Source organism: Geospiza fortis, unplaced genomic scaffold, assembly GCF_000277835.1.
Source record: "Geospiza fortis unplaced genomic scaffold, GeoFor_1.0 scaffold181, whole genome shotgun sequence".
Lineage (NCBI taxonomy): Eukaryota > Metazoa > Chordata > Aves > Passeriformes > Thraupidae > Geospiza > Geospiza fortis.
The window spans coordinates 2,501,866-2,526,778 of record NW_005054412.1 but is presented as its reverse complement, the minus strand read 5'-3'; the positions used below and the strand labels follow the sequence as shown (position 1 = coordinate 2,526,778).

General features: G+C 46.6%; 1 protein-coding gene across 4 annotated transcripts in view; it reads left to right on the top strand.

Annotated features, from left to right (window-relative positions):
* LOC115948476 overlaps positions 1 to 24,664 on the top strand; it is a 61,269-nt gene extending 36,605 nt beyond the window's left edge. For 2 of the 4 annotated variants that reach the window (XM_031061405.1, XM_031061403.1), the window contains 2 exons: positions 14,369 to 14,524; positions 23,462 to 24,664. In XM_031061405.1, coding sequence (XP_030917265.1) covers positions 14,369 to 14,524; positions 23,462 to 23,510 — 205 coding nt within the window. In that variant the 3' untranslated portion in view covers positions 23,511 to 24,664. The other 2 variants (XM_031061404.1, XM_031061402.1) reach the window with 1 other exon arrangement.
* The last annotated feature ends 249 nt before the right edge of the window (positions 24,665 to 24,913 follow it).

Genomic DNA, 24,913 nt, shown 5'->3' with positions numbered 1-24,913 from the left:
ACCAAGTCATCATGGGCTGAATACAGTTGGGGGTGAAAAGGCTAGCACAGGTGCTCGGCTGCCAGAACACTCATGGGTGGAGAGGAGCCCTGAGGCAGCACTTTTGTGCCATGTCTTCACTTTGAGGTTTGGATCTGGCCTTGAAGGCATCTCAGAGCCCTGGGAGGCTTTGAGGGTGGTATTGGGGCTGTATATGGGTGTGCTGTTGATGCAAAAGCTTGGTCAAAGAAACAGCAATTAGTCTGGAGGTGCCTAAAACTGAAGAGAACAGATGGAACAAGTAACCCAGATGTATCCAACTGGACAAAACAAGTTGTATATAAACAGTCTCAAACTGTTTACAAAGTCCAAAAGAAAGACTAATACAAAAGATTCTTTTTCTGTCTGAGAGCAGAGGACACATGCTGGTTCTTTGTCCCTTCCACCGTTACTGGACAGCTTGTTGCTGGTGATGACACGGTCTGTGCCTGTTGCGTTTTGGAGTGTGGGGCTCCCCATGTTACACAAGCGCTTCCATTGGTCACCCAGCCGTTTCTGCAGTCTCTGCCAGATACATCAGGAGAAGCAGAACATATACAGGCACCCACTCATTTGAGTTCTTTCTCTTCTGCCCTTCTCCTTGTATCAGAGCACCAAATCATCCTCTGCCCTGGAGCAATCAGTCATTAACAAGGACCTTGCTACTGCCAGGGCTCTTCTCAAGCCACTGCAGTCAAGATGACTTCTGGGAAAGAGAAAACAAGTTAGATTTTCATCTGCTGAAAAAAGGAAAAAACCACCATTTTAAAACTCTGTGGTTTGTTTTTTTTTTTACCCCATACCCATGCAGGACAGCGGGGTAAGGCTGCAGCACTGCAGAGAGATGGCTTGTGAGAAGCTTGTCTGCCATGATGAGTAAATAAAAACTCAGCAAATAGATCCCTTTTTCCCAAGAGAGGGGGAAGTTGGCAGAGGACATCCAGAGGATGCGAAGGGCTAGTAAACATTGCAAAGATTGGAGTTGCATGGAGTTGCAGACCTCTGCCTAGAGAGAGAAATTGTTTCAGGCAGCCAGAGGATGCTGCATGATCCCTCTGTTAGCAGAAAAGGAGCCTGCTGAAGTGTCTGTGGTGTGCATGAGTGGAAGCAGCAATAAAGTAACTGTGCCAGGATCCTCAAGTGAACAGAACCTGCTGCAAGGAGACATGGTCTGGGTTAGTTGATGACAAGCAGAATTCCCAGCAACAATTGCCTCCTGCCCTGGGATATCTCTTCTTCTACCATTTAGTTCTGAGTGAAGCAATTGGACTGTCAACACTCATGGCTAGACCATGCTCACAGGACCACAAGCCATGTTTCTGCAGCAAAATGGAGCCTGGAGGTGGACACATCACACTGCTGCCTGTGGGAGAAGGCAGGGTGGAGAGGGGCTAGGATTTCTTAACCTTTACTGCTAGCTTCTTGGAAAGAAGACTGCAGGACCAGCTCCTTAGTTGTCATAAAAAGACACATATCCATGGAGCTGAAGAGTGTTCATTTCCTACACTAGGAAAAGAACAGAAGCACTAAAGTGTTGGTTGGAAGAGTCCTGTGAAGACCCAAGGTCATCTAGGCTCCTGCTTAGCACAGGACTATCACATTACATCAAGTCAGCTTTGGCATTGTCTAGCCAAGTCTTGAAAGCGTCCAATGATGGAGAATGCAGTTTCCCTCTCTGGGACATGTTTTCTGCTGATGTCCATTCTCTTCTCCCAAGCTCCAGCCTGGGTTTGTTGCTCCCCATTTGTCCACCTGTTGCTTGCAGGATGGATTGGGTATGTCCATCTCCTCCTGAGGGAGGTATGATTGGCAATAGGCTTGTGTTGGATCACCCCTCCATCTCCCTGTCTCTGGACTAAACCCACCCAGCTCGCTCAGCCTCTGCTCCTAGCTCATACTCTTGCCCCAGCTGTCTCAGACCCCTCTGACTGGCTCTGCTCACACTGAGGGGTCCAGAGCAGCATGGAACATCACCAGTGGCCTCTGTGGAGCAGAGGCTTCCCTCTCCCTGCCAGCTAAGTGCCTCCTCCTGCAGTCTGCCAGGCACTTTGTCCTGCTGGCAATGCCAGCACACGCTGGGCTCAGACAAGGTGGGACCTGTAATTATAGCAACATGAAAAGCAGCAGAGGTCTCATTCACTGCATGGAGATAGTACAGTAAGCAAACAGATTTAAAATCCTATTTCATAGACACAGAGATTACATTAATCTCTTTTAATAGCTAAACAATTCAGTTTTCAAGACAGGACAAAGCATGGGATATTCTTGACAAAACTAGTGCTTCAAAGGTGCCTACATCAGATTTCCAATCCTAACTCCTAAGCTCCTAATGGTAGAACCGATTGTATCTTTTCATACAGTAGTGCTACAAAACTTGCTTTTAATCTCCTCTTTTTGTAACATGTTGTAGCTGCCTGGGCTTGCCTGTGGGAAGCAAATGTAGATTGTCTTTGCCTTCAAATACCATATGAGGAAATTTACGCAGCCCTCACCAACTGATCTTGGGGCCTATGGAACAATAAAAGCCCAAGTTATCAAAGTATCTGGAAACTGGCTTCTGATTTCTACCTGGAGTACCTCCCTGAATCTGGATCCTTTGATTTAAGGTAGCTGCTTTCTTTCACCATGTCTCAACAGGCAGGAAAGAGCATAGCTTTAATTCCTGTTGGCTCAGTCACATTAGCTCAACATGACTGAAAACCCCCCTTCACCTCTAGAAATGCAAAAGTGAATGTGGATCTACATTGGAACCTTCTGCCCTTGTAGTAAGTACCATGTAATATACAGGGATGTTTCTAAACGGGCAAAAATATTGGTGTAAAATGCTTTTCTTCTTGACACTGTTTTGCTTGGAGGATCCAAGTTATCTGTCCCAGGGAAGGCACTATTTATTGAACTAGATGGCAGGTTTTTGGAGAATTTTCAGGTCTTGTGGTTTAGCCATATCCATTTTGGGTTGATTTCTAGTGTTTGTGTGTGATTTAGGGCTCTGACAAATGAGCTCTAATAAGTGATGGTGAGATGACTGAAGAGGACCCACCCAGCTGCTTTTGCTGCTCTGCTGGCAAAGATTACAGTCCCTGCAGTGGAGCTGGCAGAAGACAACATTTGTCCAGGGCAGAGCTGCTCCAAAAGGCATTTGAGTTGAAATCTCCAAGGAGGTGGGCTTAGACTAAACAGAAGACTGTGAACTAAACATACTGAGATGTTGTCCATAATGGTTTATGCCCACCTAGAGCAGCTCTGCTTCTGTGCCTCAAGTCCTAACAGATCCTATCTCATGTTCCTGTCCCCTCCTTTACACCAGAACTGGCAGTCATCTGATGCTAATACAAAATTATATAGAGACTTCAAGCCAGCCAGTTTTTGTTCTCATTCACCCAGAAGGTGTGCAGTGGACTGAAACACCACCAGCTTCTATCAGACTAATCATGGTAACCTGTTTCTCAGGTAGTGGTAAAAGTGTCCCTGGCTCTCAGTGCCGCTCTACCCTGTGGTCGCAGTGATGTCAAGCAACAGCAGGTGACAATGTCTTCATCTGCTCATTTGTTTTCAACCCAAACAATAATCTGGGGCCAGAGCCTTCCCCTGATGCTCCTGCATGGCCAGCCAGCAAGGCTGTGCTGCCAGGGAAGTCCCTTCTCCTTCAGTGTAACCTCTGTTCTGCTACAGGGGTAGCCTGCTGTAGTGGTGGCCTGGCTGTCAAGAATGGAGCTGGCATGAGCAGTTGTCTCTTTCCCCTCCTGACTCAGAGGGCGTCTGGCCAGAGACTGCCCTTGCACCCCCCATGCAGCAACAAGCAGGAACTACAGCAGGAGAGAGTCAGGACTGACTGACCTGAGCACTATTTCCCAGCTAAATTACATGAGAGTTTTCCTCTCCCTGGCCCATTACTAACATGGCAAAAATCAGTGGGAAAATGCCTGGGCCTTAAATATACAATGAGCCTTTCCCCACCCATTACCACTTAACTGATAAGCTGCTCCAGGCTATCTTGTTTATGTTTATGAGTCTTTAATACCTCGTAGCATTTGCATTTGCCTTGAAGCTACAGGCAGCTATGTGCTGTAGCGTGCTGAATTTTTGTGCTGTAAGTACAAACAGATGTTTGAAGATCTGCTTTGAAGCAAATCTATGCCCTCTACATTCTCTCCCAAGACTCCTCAGGAACAGTATGTATCACTGTATTCAGAGGAAAGCTTTGAAGGGCAGTGAGAGAGGAGACACATAGGAATAGTTAGCAGTGGAACAGGAACACAGTCACATTTCTATTGCATGCATTCTTCCCAGCAACCCTTCGGACATCAGTGTGCATTAAAAAATTTGCAGGGCCTCATTCCTACAAAGCAGCTGCTGCTGTATGCACATCTTTTAGGCTTGCCTAGCCTAAGTCACTAGCTAGATCCTTGTTGCCCTCAAGAGCTATTTCCTGCAGCCTTAATGATTTCCCTGATACCAAAAATCTCGGGGTGAGCAAAAGTAGTAAAACCTGAGCAATGTGCACAGATGGCTCTTGCTCACTTCCACGGCTTCTGCCAGCTGCTCTTAGGTGTGGAAAAGCTTCAGGAGGCGGACTCAAGTGACATTAAGTAATTTGACTCTTTCAAAAACTCAATTTAGAGTCAAAACCTGTGAGATACCCCATGATACTTCATGTTGCATGCAAAATAATGGGGAAGCTTAAACAGCTTCTGCCTCAGGCAGCTCCCAATTTATGTCAGAATACAACAGAAAGCCTGAGAGGGAAAGGTAAGATGGCAATGGTGAAAGCAGCCAAGATTGTGTGGTGAGTGCTGTGTGGGAGGTTGCAGCCAGGACTCTCAAATGACTCAAACCACTGTGGTATGGTTTTGGTTTTATTTCTTCTTTCTCACATTTTGGGGGAGAAGAGGGTGTGTCTGGAAGTTCAGATGCTGGCTTGGAGCTTGGATGATCTACATTCAGGTATCTGCCTTGCCAGTGACTCCCTTGTGTATGCTGGTCCCCTCCTTCTGCCTCTCATTTTCCAAGGAAGAATGTGTTTCCATACCCCTGAGGTGTGTGAAATTAATACCTGTGAGGAATTCAGCTACAGTATTCGAGAGAGTCATATCAGACCCTGAAGTGGTTTGGTCTGCATTACTTTTTTACCATAGGCAATGAACAGCAAAGGGGATCCTTCAGGGTACTGTGTGTAGCTGACTTTCAAATGCAAAGCGATCTTTGACCTGGGCTGCACAGGGAGCTGATATTGTGCTGTAAATCTCTCTAATTCCCTCTGCAAAATGATTTTTCTTAATTCTGCTTCATTTCATACCTTTCACATTTCTTGCTTAAACATGAAAACTATTCATATCTTTATTTATAGAATTCTTTTTCATTTCCTAGTAACCACTATTTTGTGTTGCTTCCATTTCATCTGATACAGTTCTTCCTCCCTTCCTCCTCCTCCTCCTCCTCCTCTTCATCCATGAGCTCAGGGGATCTCAAAAGGACCTATCTGGGAGCCTGGAAGCAGCTTGCTGTACCCCTCCTTACCCAGCACCTCTAAAGTGGCCTGAGTGGAGAAAATAAAACATTCTGGGGAGGACAGCTGACTGCAGCGCCTTCCCCTGAGGATTACACTGTGTACATCAGTACTGTAGTTAACAAATCTTGTCAGAGGTAGTGGTTCCTGCAAGTCATGTACAGCAGATCTCCTTTAAGCAGCAATGAAATTTGTGATGTTTTTGTTTGACATCTGCAACCTCAGGGGAAAGCAAGTGTGACTCTTGCCTTATGTTTGCAGCTGAAAACTTATTATGGACAGAAAAGAAGATGCACCTCTATTTTTTTAATCTTCTGCATGTACAAACGGATTTTTTTCAGTGTAAATTGAGAGGTGTAAGGCTCTGTGGGAGTGATCTCCTTCTAGGAATTTATTTCATGTGGCTTTGAGGGGCTCAGCAAGATAGGATGGGAAAAAAAAGAAAGGCCCAAATCTCTAGATAACTGAAAAAGTGAAAGTGCCCAGTGAATGAATACTCACATGAAATCTCCTGTTTCTCCAAAAGAAATGAAACCTTTCCCAGGGATCTGACACCTACTTGTAGTGGTTTGTGTTCTAGACAACAGCCAAGTTACACTAGGAAGTATGACCTGCCCAATCATAAGTCAAAACAAATAAATATTCTTGGGGTTTGGCTTGTGCCTGCTCAGTGTCAGTTTTTCTGTGCCCAGCATGAGTCTTTTAATACATTCTCCACAAACATGGAGGCCAGGGAGACAGTTCGCTGGCCCTGTCACCTCCACGGTGGCTGACAAAACACAGAAGAGCTCAGACAGCCAATGATCCCACATCCTAACAGGTTGGCACTCCATTTTTGACCTTGCTAGTTCTGAATGCAGGGCTTCCTGCTCGATCTTGTCTTTCAAAGAGGGACTGTCCGGTTCCCTTTTAGAAAGGGCAGGTGTTTTTTAATTGTCCTTGTTTGAAAGAAAACACTGTGTTGGGCGGCAGTGAAAACAGAGAGCTGAATGCAGTCTGGTGTGTGCTGTGCTGATGTGATGAGGCTGGGCCATGAGTCCAGGAAGTTTTGCTCATTTCTGTGCTGTGTGGTGGTAAGCTGCTCTGTACATTATTTTTCCTTTACCCTGGAGCTTCCTCCCAGGACCCTGCCAGTAACTTGATCTTGCTTTGATAAACCATCATGCAGATACGATGTGAAACTGTAGTCCTAATGACCTGTGTTATTTAAAAATCAAATGACACTTTCTCAAGAGAAAGTTCTTTAGTTCCAGTGTTTTCCTAAGATAACTATACCAAGGCAGCATATTACCCTTCCCTGTAGTTTCATTTATTGCTCACTTTGTCTAAACTCCTGCATGCCATAGCACTGCATTATTTTGTCATGTTCCACCCCATCATTTCAAAATAGCTTCCCTGTTTGTTTAAAAGTACAGCAAAAGCTTTAAAGACTTGAGGAAAGTGATGCCATATACTTTGTGCAATGATGTACAGCCTGACGGCTCAATTTCACTGCCTTGTAGCACCAAATTATGAAACTCTTTGCCTCTTCATGTCCCCTGTCTTCTGAGCTAGCAAGAGATAAACAGGAAAAAGGGGAGACACCTTCTGTTTGATATTGTCTGACTCTCAAGTCAGCTCAGGCTCTGATATTAATAACTTCCTGTTTTGCTGTAAGTCTTCTGATAAGTGAAAAGCCTCCATGCGTGTTGACTTTTCATCCTGAACTCAGGCAACTACATGACTGGTGTATTCCCAGCCCCTGGGCTACAAATTCCAGTTTGATGCTTACTTCCAGGCCAGAATTTTAGAGTTGGAATTCAAATAACTGAAAATTTAGATGCCTAAATGCACAGTTAGTTGCTAAAATACGAACGACCTGACTTGCTGACCCTGTAAGTGTTGTGGGACTTGAGAAGGCAGAATCTATACAAATCAGACAAATTTTATTTAGGAACTCAAGTAAGGATCCTAATCTGAAATGTTGGGCTGTTGTTCATTGCTCAGGATGTGCTCAGAAGTTAGAAACAGAAAAGAGGATCTGCAAAATAATGTGGAGAAAGGTGCATTTGTGTAATATCACTTGTGCAAGATGCTTGTGAAATGTAGTATATGCTGCATTGCGTATTTTTTCACACATGCTTAAAATAGTAAGGACTTTTCCAACTATGTGTGGCAGGTTGATGCTGGCTGGGTGCCAGGTGCCCACTAAGCCAATGGGACAGGGAAGACAATAAGATGGAGAGCAACCAGCAGGTGAGATAAGGCAGTTTTATTACAGCGAAAGAAAAGAAATAAGCAAGAACCTGTGTGCGCATAAGCGAAGGGAAAAGTCAGTCTCTACTTCCCATCAGCAAGCGGTGTTGGACACCTCTGGGAAGCAGGGCTTCAGCATGTGTAATGGCTCCCTTCTATCAGTCCACAGGCCAGTTTGTTAGGTGTGTTTGCCTGTTCAGGAGTAAATTCCCAGGCAATGCGAGATGATTTAGGTGATTTAGAACCTCCCAGGAACCTGCCCAAGTCCCTCCACGCACCCTTCAGCCCAGGAACTGGATGCCTCAGGGCACATTTTAATAGCTCCTCACCTAAAGGTTTTTTTGTCTTGCACTAGAATGATGATAAATTCCATGAATTCCATAGAATAACAGCAGTATTGGCTAATAATATTAACAGTATCAGACAGCTTATAAGGATTGCCAACAACCGTGGAAGTCTGCAGTAAAAAAATCGTCCACATTCACCATACAGTCTTAGAACAACAAAAACAACTAAACTAAACAGAAAGAAAAGAAAGTTCCCCACACCAGATCCAAAAATAACATCATCACAATACAGAACAAAAATGGACAAACTATACAAAATCCACCCTTAGACCCTTCACTACAATTACAATGCAAATTCCACACTGTCATTCTACTTGATAACAATAATAATTGTTTTGCCCAATATTTCTCCCAATTAATATCCTTATCTCAAAGTCCATGTTAGTGCCTGCATTCTCCACCAAAAACTGTTGTGGTTTGACAGTGCCAAACACCAGGCACCCACAAAAGCTGTTCACTCATCCTCCCCTGCCACAGCTGGGCAGAAGAGAGAAAAGTTTAATGAAGGGCTCATGAACTGAGATAAGGACCAGGAGAAAACACTCCAAGGGCAAAACAGATAACTTGGAAGTGCAAAGTGAATTTATTACTAACATAGTCAGAGGAGGATAATGAGAAGTAAAATAATCCCTTAAAACACATTTTCTTCCCCAGGCCCCTCCCTGATTTCCACTGACAGTGCAGGGAGACAGGGTATGGGGGTTTGATGAGTTCACCACCCCAGATTTTCTTCCGCTGCTCAGGGAGAGGAGTTCATTCCCTGCTATGCCATGAGGTCCCTTTGCATGAGAGACAGTTCTCCATGAACTTCTCCAGTGTGTTTCCAATCTCATGAGCAGCAGTTCTCCCAAAGCTGCTGCACTGTGGGTCCCTCCCATGGGCACACAGTCCTCCCAAAACTGCTGTGGTATGGGTCATTCTTCCACGGGGTGCAACCCTCCAAGGACAGGCTGCTCCAGCCTGGAAGCAGACACCTGCTGTCTCCACTGGGTCTCCCACTGGACCACGGCCTCCTCCAGGCATCCATCCACTCCAGCATGGCACCTGCCCCACAGGCTGTGAGTGGATCTCTGCATCTCCCATGGATCCCCATGGGCTACAGAGGGACAGCTGCCTCACCATGGCCTCCTTACAGCTTGCAGAGGAATCTCAGCTCTGGTGCCTCCCCTCCTTCTCCACTGACCATGGTGTTTCCATGTTCGTTCCCTCACATGTTCTCACCTCCCCCTCTGCTCTATCTGGAATTAACACTGCGTGCACACCCCATTTTGCTTTGATTTTCTTCTGAAATCTGTTATCACAGAGGCGTTACCAACCCTCCTGGCTTGGCCAGCGGCATGTCCATCTTCAGAGCCATCAGCCATTGGCTCTGCTGGACATGGTGGAAGCTTCCAGCAGCTTCTCACAGAAGCCACCTCTGTGGCTCCTCTGCTACCAAAAACCAGGCCATGCAAAACTGGCACACTATGAGTTATTCAAATAACTTTCCCTGTGAACTGAACTATTTCCTGTGGATAATGCACTATTTCGTTACCTGCTGCAGAGATCGAGTCCCCCTGAATGCCTAATGCCTGTGTACTGCTGCTCTGCATGACTGGGAACAGTCTCCTGATCACAGTGTGAGACAGGAAAGCTTGGACTTAGCAGTTCTGTGAGATTTACAAATCATAACAGCTAATCAAGATTTAAAACAGCTCTAGACTGAAAAGGCTAGCAAGTGGTCCAGCTGTGAGTTAATTCATTAGTTGCAGTAAATATCACTGGAAGAGCTTGTCAAAAGGAAATGTGAAGCAGCTGAAAAGAATAATCCTTAAAGTGAATGTCAGAGGTTTTTGCAGCTGTCATCCAGTGGACTGGAGACTCTGGGCATTGGAGAGAAAATGAGGGTGAAAGACATAAAAATTTGAGTACAGAGGATAAAGTACCAGTTCCCACTGAGTGATTATAAAGGAAGCAATCTCACCACTACAGGGACCTAATTAGAGACTGAATCTCAGAACCATCATAGCACTCTGAGAAACCCAAACCAGCGAACATAGCCCACTCCGAGCAGCAGCAGGAGGAGGCTCTGCTGCCTCAGCGGCATGATGGAATATCACGTTTGTGTAGCTGGGGGCATTTCCAGTGTCCTTGTGTCCTGCTCAGCAATCTCTTGGGTCCAGAGGAGCCACATCATTTTCCTGCCTGCCAGCACACTGTTGTCCTGGCCCTACAAAAGGCAACAATAGGCTTCCACTGCCACATACCTGAGCATCCCAGAGGAAAGGAACCAGGATCCTTTTCCCCAGGCAAATATAAAAGTTAATTGTCAATATTAATAAGACAGATTTTTGCATTTCTATGACTGATCTGATAAATCACTACTTTTCTTGTTCTCCTAAATGTGAAGATCGATGGTGTCTCCTCCCTGGAGACCAGTGCTGTCAGTCAGAGGTTACCTGTATGTCTCACTCAAGCCTTGGTTCAGGGCTCAGCTCCACTTCACTCAGCTATTGCCCATCTGAGACACTGTCACCCTTCCCTCCATCATTGTGGAAATGTGGAAACACTGGCTTTAGTTTGAAGCTCATCTTTGGCAGCAATGCCGTCTCCTGCTCTAGCTGCTCCCTCCTACCTCTGAGTTGCAATGCATCGCCTAATCCTTGGTATGCCAAGCAGGGAATTCTCTGAGTTGGGTCTTTTCTTTTTCTGGTGATGATTTCTAAGCAGCAACAAGTTTTCACTGGATTTTATTTGTGACTGGGTCATTCTGGGTGCTGGTCCTTGGCACATCCCTCCTGGTGCCAGGAAGGACTGTGCCTGCAGGAGCCATGCTCTGGTGTGGGTGAGCAGCAGGGTCAGCAAGAAGGAATTCTTGTACCTGGCATTGCCATGAAAGGCACTTTTAATGTAACCCTGTGAGGGTTCAGGGGGCTGCAGGGATGTCTACCATTATCACGACTACTAGAAATGACATTTTTCTCTAGCAGGATTTTCCAGGCATAGGGAAGGAAGCCTTCTGAGACAACTTGAACCACTCAGGGAAGAGAAGGGATAACTGCTCAGGATGCACAGATGTATCATGTTTGGGCGGCAGTGGTTTATGGGTCTCTTCTGAAGCTGGTACGACATAAGTGACCTGCCCAGAGAGAACTCAGCTGACATCTGACAAGGACATTTTCATAGCCAAGATAAACCTTTTGTTTTGTTCTAGGGAAAGCAAAGTACTAGCCTGAAGCCAGGCTAGCCTATATCTTTACCATATGAAACAAGCCTAAACCACTTCATTTGAGGTTGTTATTTATTTGGGTCAATATGAAACATTTCAAACATTTATTTTCCATTTTTTGCCATCACATGCTGCTGTTTTCACTCCTATGTATATGTTTTCTTCTCTAACATTTCAGATCTTCTCTCTTGTAATATTTAAAATCCTTATTTGACAGATGCTGCAGGTGGAGAGTATTAGTTACCTTCCATGACCACTCTGGCCACAAAGACTTCCTTTGTTTGACAAGCTGATTATTTTGCCAAGGTGAATGTTAAGTCTATCTGGAGTATCTCTGTGTGTCTTGTGTAAGATTGCAGTTGCAAGCTGGTTTCTTACTGGGCATGCAGTTTCTCCAGACACAGAATACCTTTGAGGGGATATTTCCCCCCCCACTTTCCTCCTGAGAGCGATGTTGCTGTAGTTTATGCCAGTAAGATTTAGATGGCTGTATCTCTGAATTTGACAAGCTAGTGGATGGCAAGCAAACCCAACCGATGAAATTCCATTGATAAAGAAAATTCTCATCCTAGCAACTACCCAGAAAAGTCCACAAGTAGAGATTAGGAGTTAATAACTGCACCAAGTCTGCCAGATCTGCTGGGGATGTGACCAACAGACACTTCTGTGGAGCCAAAGAATCGCTGCAGTGCCTGCTCCCTGCTGCCCTTCATCAGCAGCTTTGGAAGAGCAATCTCAAGAGGGTGATGGGGCTGATGGGCTCCCCAAAGTACCAGTTACAGGCAGTAGGGATCAGTCAGGGCCCTTTGTGACAGCTTTGCAAAAAATGGCTTAACACTGTGTAGACTCATTAAAGTAGGAAAGAAATTTCCTGTCAGTTGTCTCAGGGTTGGTGTCTCAGATTGTCACTGGCACCAGAGTCCATAGCCTCACTTCACAGAGCCAGGGCACAGTGCAGGATCCAGGTGTGTCTCTGCTTGCCAAAGTGGCTGTAGGCAGGACCAAACTTTGCCATGCACAAGCCACCCAGGCCTCCAGAGACCTTCAAATGGTCATATCCTACATGATCTCTAAAAGAGGCCAGAGAGCAACTGCAGCAGGGAAGCTGTAGCATAAGTAGTGCCTTCAGATTGTCCATTGGATATAGCTGAGACACAATAGCAAATCTCAAGTAAATGAAATGCATTTCTTAGCAGTTCCTGAGAATGAACAGGTTGTGTTGTTTGTGAGCTGCAAGCCACATCAAGTGGGGTGGGTCTTCCACAGAGAAATTGCTGCCTCTGGCCCCAAAATATCATTTTAAGAAGGTAAGAAAAACATCCAAATTTCTCTTAATTCTTGCTAGATGGTACATTATGAGCAACTAGCAGTCAGACCACTATAGATATTAAGAATTCAGGAAACATTACTAAGCAACACAAAGAACAGAAAATAGTGTTTATTTTCTGAGGAGACTGGGGAAAAGGTCCTGTGCCACTGAATGCTTTGGGAGAATAAGTCCTAATAGCTACAGTAGCCAAATGTCACCTGGGACCAGCGCATGAACAATTCTTTTGTAATATTATTTGGCAAATGTCTCAACATCTTGAGCTCATTGCAGAGTAGAAAAGAAAAAGTTGGCCAGTGTTGTTTTCTGGTGGTACAGGAACATTAATTTCTCTAACCCTGTGTGGTGGTATCTGACCATACCTGAGGGGGCAGGTCAAAGGAAAGCAATGTGTAGATGTGGTTTTCAAAGGCACCTATTTCCTCATTTACTGCTAGGAATAAATTTCTTCCTGGCATATTGTGAAAGAAATAGTAAAATAAACAGAAGCATGGTATACTTTGTAAGATGAGGCAAACATTTGTAAGAGGTACCTTTGTAAGATGAACCTCAGGGCTACACTGCCCACAGGCAAACCAGCTCTGGGTGCCATGTGAGCACTGAGGGCAGATGCTGGGCTGCTCTTTTCCCAAGTAGATGCTGTCCTGGGGCTTCTTTCCTCATGGCAGGAAGGAGAAAAAATAGCTTTTACCATCCAAGTGCATGACATTCCTTCTCCTCCTGGGTGGATGTTGGAACCCAGGAAATTCCTCTGGCTGCCCTGGAGGACTGGAGACCCTGACAGGGGACTCGGAGACCTTGGCACGGAGTCAAAAATACCCATGCCTTCAATTTTAGCCCTTGGAAAAAACAATTACCAACCTTATATGAGGATTCACAAGCCACGAAAGTTTAAGTAGAATGACAGTTAGTTTGTTACAAGATAGAAAAGTAGAATTTTGAGTTTTATAATGGGGGTTCAGAAGCCAAGACGGAGGGGTTTGGGCTTGCCTTGTCCTTCTTTCTTCTTCTTAGCCTCCATCTTCTGGGTGATGCTGGCCCTTTTGGATTCGTTTAGAGTAGAAACACACTGTCTAACATAGGTGATAGGTATTGGGAAGTTATTGTAAATAATATATGCATATATATAAGAAGGCACTCAGTGTGCCTCAGACCAACCTGCTAGACAGACCTCAGCAGGTCAGAAAAAGAATGTTGTAGATAAAAAAGAATAAACAACCTTGAAAACCAGAACAGAAGAATCCTGACTCCTTCTTCCACTGCTGGGCTGGGAAAAGAGACTCTCTAACACATCTCGGGGTCATCTTGACCAGAGACTCCCAAGAGGTGGAAAAGAAAGGGAGCTCTTCTCCCCCTCTGCCTGCGAGGGAAGCACTGGCTATTGCTGTGAGGGGCAGCAAGCTGTCTCGGGGCAGACCTTGCTCTCCGCAGGGATCTGCACTCCAGCCATTCCCTGCCCTAGACCAGTGTGCTGGGATGCCCTGGCTTGCCCTTCCCACGGTCCCCTTCTCTGCAGCTCCGAGCTCTGCCACTTTCTGTCCTTGGGAAGGCAGAGGTGGGGGAGCAGAGGGTCTCCATCGCGGGGTGTCTCCTTGTAGGAGACTAAGAAGGCACCTCTGCCGTAAGGGCTGCAGGCAGGAGCACCCACCAGCCTCCCTCTGCAGCCGGCAGCGCTCTGCCTTTCTCGTTGTTTATTATCTGACGTCTGTTTTCGTGTTTCCCTGCAGGCTGGGAGCCAGGAGGGCTGGCGCTCGGGACACCTCCTCCGGGTGGGCTGCCAAGGACGGTGGCGGTGTCCTCCCGGCCAGGGCGGTGGCCCCGGGCACACGGCATCCGTCCCTGCCGCTCGCCCCTCGAGACCTCCTTCTGCTGGGAGAGGCAAGGTAACCTCGCCACTGAAAATAGCTGGGACGGCGGCCAGCGCAGATTAATGGCTTCATTAACGTCCCCGGTTTATTTATAGGCTTAAAAATGCCTTGGACCTGCAAACTGAGCACAGTTGCTCCGTGTAAGGCAGGGAATCACAGGTCTCCTGCTTCTGCCTTTCGCCTTCCTGCTATTTCATTCTGATTGCTGGGGCTGTAAAACCTCTGGAGCAGGCACTGTTTCTCATTGTGAAGCTACTTTGTAAACCTTCCTAACTGAAGGGACACACACAGATACTCTTTTTCTTTCTTTTTTTCCCCCCAAGAATGATGTATTTGTCTGGTCTCCTTCCTCTACCAACTTCTTTTTGTGTGCACACTCTGTCCTATGGCCCTCTTGGAGAAAATTCTTTTTTTGATGAATTCCTGAGGCAAAGGCTGAGCAGCCATCACAGGATTTAGTGATTTCGCACCTTGGATTTTAAACTGTGAGCTCTGTGGTAGGAAGACTGAGATTCTCATAGCTGTGGGGAGCATGGAGAGCACTTAGGATATGTAGGGCCCTAGTGAGAAATGCAGATGCAGTAAGTTCCAACAAAAGCCAGCAGAGTTAGCCCAGCACCCAGGTCCACCAGGAGTCTCACGGGACTGGTGAGAAAAGAAAAAACCACGCCAAGTGTGTTGGCCCTGGAAAAGGAGTTTTTGGCTCGTGACCTGCGGCCATACTGCCTGGCCTGTTCCCCAGAAGTCAGTGAAAGGTAAGTGAGAAAGGAGACTTGTTGTCAGCAAGCACAAATCCAAGGGATAGGCCATGTGACTGGGAGATAGATGGCCACATGAGTAGGAGAAAAAGGTAAAAATGCCTGTCTTCACACCCAGAAGCATGGATCACCAGCATGGAAGCTCATGGAAGTGAGGTTGTTTCAGAGGGCAGCCACCCTTCACTTTACTGTTGCTTTTTTGTTGTATCAATCTGAGGTAAACTCCTGTGTCAGTCTCCCCTTGGCCCTCATCTTCTAGGGATGAAATAAAGAACCAGCAGAGAACCACTCAAACCTCTGTTGTCTTAATTTTCCCTCTGAGCAGCGAGAATACTTCAGAGCAGAGTGAATGAGCCCAAAATGGTAGAAGGAGGGTGTCTGTGCCACTACAGGCGAAGCCACAACCCTGGGATGCCCTCACACTGCCAGCAACTGGTGGTTTTGGGGCATCTTTGGGCCTTGCTTTCCCCTTCCTCTCTTTCCCATTTGGGTTCTTGGCTCCAGATCTCCTCCATCCCATCTTGGGCAGGTCCCAGCTCTCCTGGGATGGTGCTGTGATGAGGATGGGAATGCCTGCTCACATCTCACTTTCCATATCTGTTAAACAGCACCATGGCACTCTAACTTTATATGGAAATGTTCCAGGCCAGGTTGGATGTGGCTTGGAGCAATCTGGTCTAGTGGAAGGTGTCCCTGCTCATGGCAGGAGAGTTGGAACTGGATGGTCTTTAAAGCTCCTCCCAGCCCAAACCATTCTGTGATTTTCTTCAGCCCATGGAAGGGCAAATGCAATTCTTCAGCCATCCAAAGATGATAGCTGGGAGAGTATTTCTATGCCTGATATACATGAGATCCTGTGTAATTTTAAAGGCTTCAAAGAAAAGACAAGTCATGCAGCACCTGAGACAAAGGCAGGAAGGGGGAAAAGAGTCGTGTTTAACTGTACTCTATTTATTCTAGGAAAGAGACACATTTTATATTGTTGTGTCTCATCTAAATTCCTGAACATCTGACCAGAAAGGTCAGTGCAGCTTTCTCACTAGACAGATGTCAGACTAGGGTAGTGAGTCTTGTGACAAGAGACCATCTGCATCTCAAACTGATTACCTGCTTTGAAAAGTGAATATAAAAGGTAGAGGTTTTGGGGGTTTTTTTTAAACAAGATGGCTAAACTTCATTTCAGCTCTGGGACACCCATCCTTGAATGCTGGTGCTACCCAGCTTCTGTGACATCACTCACCCCTGATACAGAAAGCAAGAGCTGGGTTTTTTTTCCTGTTTCACAGGGCTACACCCAGTTGTAACCATATTTAACCTTCCTTTTTCTAGCTGCCAACACTGGGTGGCACTAAGTAACTCCTTCTGACATTTTACAAAATTGACTCTAAAACCTTGAATCACACTGATTTGGCTCCACTCTGTCTTGACAGCAAATGGTTTTGTTTGATAAACTTTGGATCATATGGTTGTTGCATAGAAACATCTGATTTTGTACTTCCCTTGTTTGTTAGGTTGTTAAAACACTCATGAAACTCTGGCCTTACAGCCTGGTAAAAGTTCAATGTGCTGTTGGACTTGAAAGCCAAATTTCCTGTATGGAGTCAAGAATTTATTGAATGCTTGAATATATACACCTGAATATCCAATCTGTGCTTGATGTCAGAGGTTTAAATAAGTCTCACTGAAAGGCTGAGGTTGAAGGGCACTCTGGAGATCACCTAGGCCAAGTCCTCTACTTGAGCAAGGTCAGCAAAAGCAGGGTTAACCAGATGGTCCCCAAAGGGTTCCAGGAGCCTGTTGCCAGCCCCAGAGTTTCCTTGTCAGTCTGTCACCAAAGCCTGGACACTGCCATGTCTGCTGGCCATCACTGCCAGCTACATTCTGTAAAAGTCCTGCTAAAATAAATCAGCTTTAAAAGAAGCACCCCCACAAACATGTGGCTGTCACCCCCACTGGCTGTGCTCACCCTACAAGTGCCCCAGCCACCCTTTAACCAGCCTGTCATGGCTCCGGTGGGCTCTGGGAGATGCTGGTGCATATGGTGATGGAGGTGGCAAAAAATCAGGGCCAAGTGGTTTGTCCTCAGAGGACACCCCAGGTCTATGAGCAGCCTGACCTGGTGGCCATGCCCATAATGGGAGGTTGGAACTAAATGATCTTTAAGGTCCCTTCCAACTCAAGCTATTCTATGATGCTATGACAATGGCTTGTGGCCATTGTCAGCTACGCCACCTGTGGAGCCCACAGCCATGTCCTGGTAACAAACATTACCATTATTGTGCATGTACCTGTCCCTAAGAAGGTGTTTACATTCTAACAGACAGCAGATGGCATAAACTGATGGGCTCATAAAGATGTGTATCCTGAAAGGAGAACATAGAAATGCCGCTTATAGTAGCTAAAAATACTCAATATGGAAATTAAGTGAGCAAGTCTTCACAGACTCGCCATGGCCATTCTGACAGCAGTGGGAGAGGTGCAGCTGAGGAAGAAGCTGCCCAGGGTGAGAGATGGTGACTGCTGAAGGTCCTTAATGTCCCCAAGCAGAGGAGCAGGCAGAGGGTGAGACCATCTGGTGGCTACATTGGAGCCAGGGCAGCAAGGATCATACATGAAGCAGTACATGCAGTACTTCCCTCTCCTGTGGCAGTGGGAAGGGGGTACAAGTAGAGCCAATGATGTCTGAAGAATAGCTTACTCACTGAAAAGCACAGTTTCTGGTTGACAGAAGCTATCTGCCAATTGGTGTGCAACCGTTCATCAGAATTAGCCCCAAAAATTAGAAACATAAAAATGGCTTGCTTCATTGGTTTGAGGTTCTTTTTACTTTTTTTTTTTTTTTTTAAAGATGATCTCAAAAGGAAACCTCAGCTGGAGTGAGGATTTACCCAACATGCTGTGTCTTCAGAGTGTGGCCAAACCACAGCATAGCCTGCAACAGGGCTCTCCTAATCCTCTTGCTCAGGGTAGAATGTTTTACACTGTTTATTGGACCAGATAGAGCAGGAATACCAGCAGGACTAAACTGCCTGCCCCAGAGAGCAAGCCTGGGATCTGGTAGGTAGTGGACAAGAGCAGTTGTTTCAGAGTAGCATTGGCTGCTGAGGGCCAGCCAACAAAAAAGAAGCTGAATTTGACAGCATAGCATGGCACTTGACTCCAGTTTTGCTTGGCCCTGGGTGTTGGGCCTATGGACCTAAGAGCAAACCAGTATTTTCATAAGTTTGGCAGTTTTTTATCCCAGCATCAAATGCCCAGGAAGATGATGCTATAGCTCACCAGTGCTGAATTCCATAGGGTGTGTAGCATGACCTGGATTGAGGCATGAGAGTGTTCAGGAGGGCTGGAGGATGGGAAAGGCTGGTGGGACCATGCTGGAGAAACATCCTGAGGGAAATGAGGCACAGCTTGTTCATGTGGCTCTTGCAAGTTGTCCCAGGAGTATCCATGCCCAGAGCAGCACTGCCTGGTGGCTGGAGGGAGCTGCTTGTCCCAGTCCAGAGGACGGCATAGGTGTGTGCTGACCAACACCACGGGAACAGTCAAGGATGAGGACCCAGAGTGAGCTGGGGAGCTGTGTCTGACACTGTAGGCACATCTGACAGGCATAGCTACATCACCAGCAAAGAACAGATGGACTCCAGCCCTGGATTAGTGCTCATTGTCTGCTGGGCTCTCTGCTAACTCTGAGCCTTTGGTGTGGATCACTCCAAGCAGCAGCTGCCAAGGTAAATGTTCTCCTTGGGAAGCAAGCTCTAGGCACAGTGCCTGCGAGCCCAGGGGTGCCACTCTGCCCTGGCCTTTGTGCTGAGCAGTGTAGGCACAGCAGGGCACAGCCAGTCTCCTGCCTCTTTGTGCTCCATCTCCATGTGCCTCCGGTGCTGCCTGGCACACTGGGTGTGATATTGCTTCCAGGAAAGCTTTTTAAAAACATTTTCCATATGAGAAACAGAAGGGGTTTGAACTTGGATCCTGTGTGCTCTGACGCTGTGTTGTAGGCAGTGGATTGCAGTGGGTGATAGCTTCTCTTCATAGGCCTTGTGGCTGAGGACAAAGTTTCCTTGGGAATCTCCCTTTCCATTCCCATGAGGGTTTTGGGATTGACCTGTATCATGCTTTTTTAACCTTTAGTTTGATTGCCAAACAGAAAATCAACTATTGGAAGATCTGCCTTGTCAAATAGACAAAGGCCCCGAGAGGCAGAAGCTTTTTGGAAAGAGGCCTTGGCTTTGCAGGGATCATGAGGATTTGGGCAGAATTTAGGCAGAGGATAAACCCAACTATCCAAGAGGATAATTTGAGGAAAGGGAGTTGCATAGGATTTTTCCACTGCTGTAGGAACCTTTGCTGTAATTCAGCTCGTGTTGATTAACCCTGGATGCTGGATTCTTAAAAAGTGATTAGTGAGATCACCCTGGAAATAGAAACAGATGTGCCATCTGTTACGCAGTGTATGGGGCTTAGAGGGAGGTTTTGCTGAAGCACTGAAAGAAAGGAGGAGATCCCAACACTGAAATGAGACTTCACTCCTGTCACCTTCCTGTTTACCCCCCCAGAAGCTAAACACCCCTGTGAACATGTGAGGTGAACTGGTGGGATTCGCTCTCAGTGGACTGGAGCTGTAGTTCTGGCCAGTGACTGGGTTGAGAGATGAGCTATGGTGGTATCTCAGCCTTCAGGGGAAGACATGGTATAGGACTTGGTGTCAGAGACACTCTCCAAACACCTGGAATTCCAAAGCAGGAAGTCTGGGCTTCAGTCTGAACTTGTGCTGGTGCTGCCTCAGAGCACCTTTCCCCTCAGTGAAATGTAAACTGGAGGTAGTTTTTTTTAATACTTCTATGGAGTTGTTCCTGTGCTGTATCCTTTTCCCAAAATGCTCTCCCTTCATCGTGTAGTGACTCACTGCAGGTCCCAAGGATTATCAGAAGTGCTAAGCAGCTCTGAGACAGCAATTGCAATTATGCTTCTGCAGCTGTGATTGTCCACAGCCGTGCTTTCTGTCTTCCTCCAGAGCAACGGAGGACTTTAATGAATGATACAAGGCTGAAGAAGGCAATACATCCATATGTGCTTTCCTAAATCTAATCTGGCATCCTTCTGGCTGCCATAACCTCTGGAGAGCAAAGTGCACATTTGTGCTGTTCATAGCACTGCTGCCTGATAACCAATATCTGCTCTAACAGGGGAAGCACTGCAGCACCTGGGGAGAACAGGAGCGGGTTCCCTTTGATCTGCAGGGCACCTCTCTCAGCACAGCTGCACAGCCAGCTAGAAAACTGTCAGGATTCTTGTTTTCTGCTTCCTTTTTCTCAGAGTAAATCTCAAGTCTCATACTTAAAAAAAGCCTCTGGCAGGCCTCCATGTAAAAATATAACAATATCACTACTATTTATTATTCATACATACTGTCTATTATTTATATTCAGGAGCAGAGAAGGGCCATTGCTTTATGATCATGCAATAAAACAGGTCACTGCTCCCCATGTGCTTTGAAGTCCAGGATGTGATCCAGTGGGGGTAGAAAATGGGACTCCAGGCACGTAAAAGGGATTGCTGCAGTGGATCCCTTGGCAGAGACCAGACCTAAATACACAGCACACCTACAAAGCACAGGTACAGCTCCACAGTGGAAAAGGAGCCCAGCATCCAGCTGCCTCCCTCAAGCAGGGGTGTTGCAAGGGAGGCTGAGCACTGCTTCACCAATACCTTTGGGGATCTGCTGAATGTGGAGCCTGCTGGCATTGCACTGGTTTTACCTGGGTAAATCCAGCTGCCCCTTAAAACAAATGACTTGACTGCCCTCCTGTTGCTCCTCTTGCCCCACCTCTACCCACTATCACCTGCTCTTGTCTCTGGAGTCTCCACTGGGACCAGGATGGGGCAGGTGATGTGCCATAAGGAGGAGGGTGACCAGATGGATTTAGGATGCAGTTGTTCTTTACGCTTCCAAAATGTCATCTCAACCCCCACCAATGCCCACAGCTCCAGCATTTCATGGCCGTCCCCATGGCTTGCTCCCCAGGATGCTGGGAGTTTGGAATTTGGAATTCAGGAGGGTAGAGGGGACAGCCTGGAGAGGATAACTCACCTTCTGGAGGCCAGGGCACATCTAGGGGCAGACACTTCAAGAGCTGAGCCACCATCTCCTCCAAACACCACCTGTATGGTGAGGAACCTGAGTAGACCCCACAAGCTTCATTCACTCTGGCAGGAATTTGGGGACACAAAAATGTGTGGTGAGCAAGAAGGGTTCAGGTTTGCTCTCTGGTTCCCTATAGAGGCATTTTGGCCTCACAAGGAGTTAGGGGACAGGCAAGCACAGCACAGGAGGAAAGCAGGCTTCCACCCCACTAATATCTCTTTTTCCCCCCAGCAGTGGCAGCAACCCTCTGCCTCCCATCCCAAATGGAGCTGCCCTCAGCAAGCCCAGCTGTCCTCAAGGATGACATAGCTCTTCCGGGCTCTCACTTGTTCACACAGGGCTGATCCAAAAAAGATGTTGGCAGAAGATGTTACAGACCTTTCAAAATCCCCCTTCATACTCCAGCACTTCCTCTTCTCCATCCTCAGACAGGAATCACACAGGTCTGGACCTCATTCCCCAGCAAGCCCCGTGGAGCCCCAGCAAGCAGAAGCTGGTGCCTGCAGCAAGTCCTCCCAATTACTCCTTCTAAAAAAACTCTCACCAAAGAGTTGATTAACACTACAAAACATCCTCTCTGAGCACCCTACCATGCACAAGGATCACTCACCCACTGCCCAGGGAGAGGATGGGGTCCAGACTCCTCCTGGAAGCCCTAATGGGTGAGGGGAGAAGGGATCTTATCAAGAAGGTCAATGGTTATCCTCAGAAAAAAGTCACATAATATAAATTTTTTGTCCCTCTAAAGCCATGGAAACAAAAAGACATTGTTACTCTCTATTTCCATGGAGATTTCATCAGAAAAATGGAAAGCATGTTTAAAAAATAGGAAGAAGGATGTGGGGAGCCTTACCAAAGATGTCTGAAATCTGTGAGTGCACCTGCCTGGCTGTGTTAGCACTGCTGGACCCTGGAGCTCAGCGATGCTCAGGGGACAAGGCAGTGCACCCACGGGGGGTTTTTTCCCTGTCAGCATTCACACAGTTGGAGCAAGGACACAGGAGGAAGTGCTGGTGGTCCTGAATGCTTTGTTTGAGCAGCTGAAAGGAGAGATGCTTTCTCCCATGGTTTATTGGAAAAGCAGAATAATGTGGCTGCCAACACAGTGACAAGGTCCCCACTCGGTGATGAAGGTCTGCACTCAAGGGCGCGCTGGAGCACACTCTGACAGGGCAGCCCAGCCTCCCCTGGGACAGAAACCTCTCCGTGCTGGACATACAATCACCCACAACAATCCTCACACTGCCCCTTAGACCTGCCTGCCCTAATAATGACTCAGTAGTAACTCCCCTCTCCACACACTCAAGCATAACCACACATTTTTCCCAAGTGTTTAGCAAATGTAACCTCTGTGTTTTATACCTTTCACTCATTGATCAAGCTGATGTGTTTCTCTTTTGGACAAATAGTCATTACATCTGAAAGTTTATGGCTTGGCTTTGAAGTTAATGTTCTCCGAGATGAAGGAGAAAGTTCACACTTTTTCTATTGCTTCCAGCCCTTCTGGCTGCAGACCAGATAAGAGAGTGATGCCTTCAATTTACAAGCGATGACTATTTTTTCAGGCAGAAAAGCTGAAAGACTTCTTAATGTAATAATGGCTTGAATATTGCTATAGTGCTCAGCAAAATGCTAGAAAAGGAGGGAAGTGAGTCCATGAAACATATGGACACCTCAGACTGGTTATTCTCTATTTACAGTCTCATTTCCATCTGAGGCTGCATTTCCCTTCCTCCACTCTTTTGCTGTTGCAGCCACTCTGACTCTGTTTGTCCACAAGCTGTCATTTTCTGCCAGCAACCTTCCTGTGTGGAAAAGCAGCCTTCACAGCCAAAACGTTTTCTCCTGCTTAACATTAAGAGGTCTCTCCCTCTAATTTTTGTTGAATAGGTAAAGAAAATGCAGTTTTATGGCACACTCCATTAACAGCCAAGACAGGGTGTTTAAGTTGGAGGGTGTTAAGGCATCCAGTTCCTTCACACTTATTTGGAAATTGCAGCCTTGATGTGACCTTTTCAAGCCTCCTACTTCTCCTCCTTCCTACTGCAGAATCAGCTCCTCCAGCCTTCACCAGGAGAAAGATTTTAGAAGCTTTTAGGAGCAACCTGCACAGAATGCCTGGAGCATGACTGTCACTACCTGCAAGCTCCAGGGCAAGTAAGCAAGGCTGAAGGGACTTTGGAGAGGGATTGGGTTTCCCAGAGATCCATCAAGCCAGTTTTGGGAAGTCTCTAAAGATGGCAGAGCCACCACTTGAGAAGAGGTACCTGTGCTTGCCTCACGTCCTGCTCCCTTGCCCACCATATCCCTCTAGGCCTCTCCACTCAGACATGGCTTTTCCATTTGACCCCACCAGTCATAGGACTGGACAAAAAAAGAGATGCCAGGAAAACCTATGTGTTCCTCTCAGCTGGGGCTATCTGAGCTGTGAAATGTAGCTCTGACAAGAACCCCTGCAGAGCATGCACAATATTGCCAGTATTTTGATACTGCTAATGAGTAGATGCTTGTATAAATAAAATACCTTCTGATACGTGATTTACAAAACATCAAGATTTTCAGTAATTTAGGATTGAATTACACCCTGTTGTAGCACATAAGGGGAAGGATTAGGGCACTGCAGCTCACAGCTGGGCAGCCAAACCCGCTTTTCCTGTTCAGTTGTCTGCCTTCGATCTGTTTCTCTTTAATATTCAGCTGAAATTCAGCTGAAAGGCATCAGCCATGCTCAGATCAGTAAGGTACCACTGGATGAATGCTTGTGCTCTTTGTAAAGTGAAATTTGGCACCTGACTGGAAGGACCCCAAGCCCCCCACCAAGTCCTGGATGCCTCTCTGTTGTTGGGTCAGGTGCTGCTGAGAATTGGCAGACCAGCAGCACAAGGCTCTCAAGCCTCCCTGGCACAACCACAGGGTCAGAAAATCCCTCCCAGGAGGTGATGAAAAACCCCAGGGTGTCACCAGCATCCCCCATACCAGCCAACAGAGCCCCTCCATCACTACAGACCTGCAGCATCCTTTGCCACATGCAGTAGCTCCCTTTTGTTGGCATTTGTGCTGCTCATTTATTTGCCTGTGTCAGCATGATCAAGTGATGGGATGGGTTCTGCAGGATTTCTGTTGATCTTCCTCCATGTCTTGGCATTGGGATCTGGCTCACTGACCACTCAAGAAACTTCCTTTTCCTTTATTTCACTCCATTTCATCCTTTGATGTAATGCTAAATAAAATCTACTTATTGTTAACCACACCTCACAACAGCAGTGGTTATGTTTGTTGCTGGTTTAGTTTCCAAGTAATTTAAATAAACAACTGAGCCATGAGGAGAAACTACAAAACATCCTTTTCTCCTGGACATCATGACATGGCAGGCCATAAATATTTCTTGAGCGCAGCAAACTTTGAGGCTTGAAATACGTACCTTGGTTTGTCAAATGGGATAATTATTAACATTTTCAACTATCCAGCTAATGAGTTCCTGTGTTGCAGTGAATGTGGTGT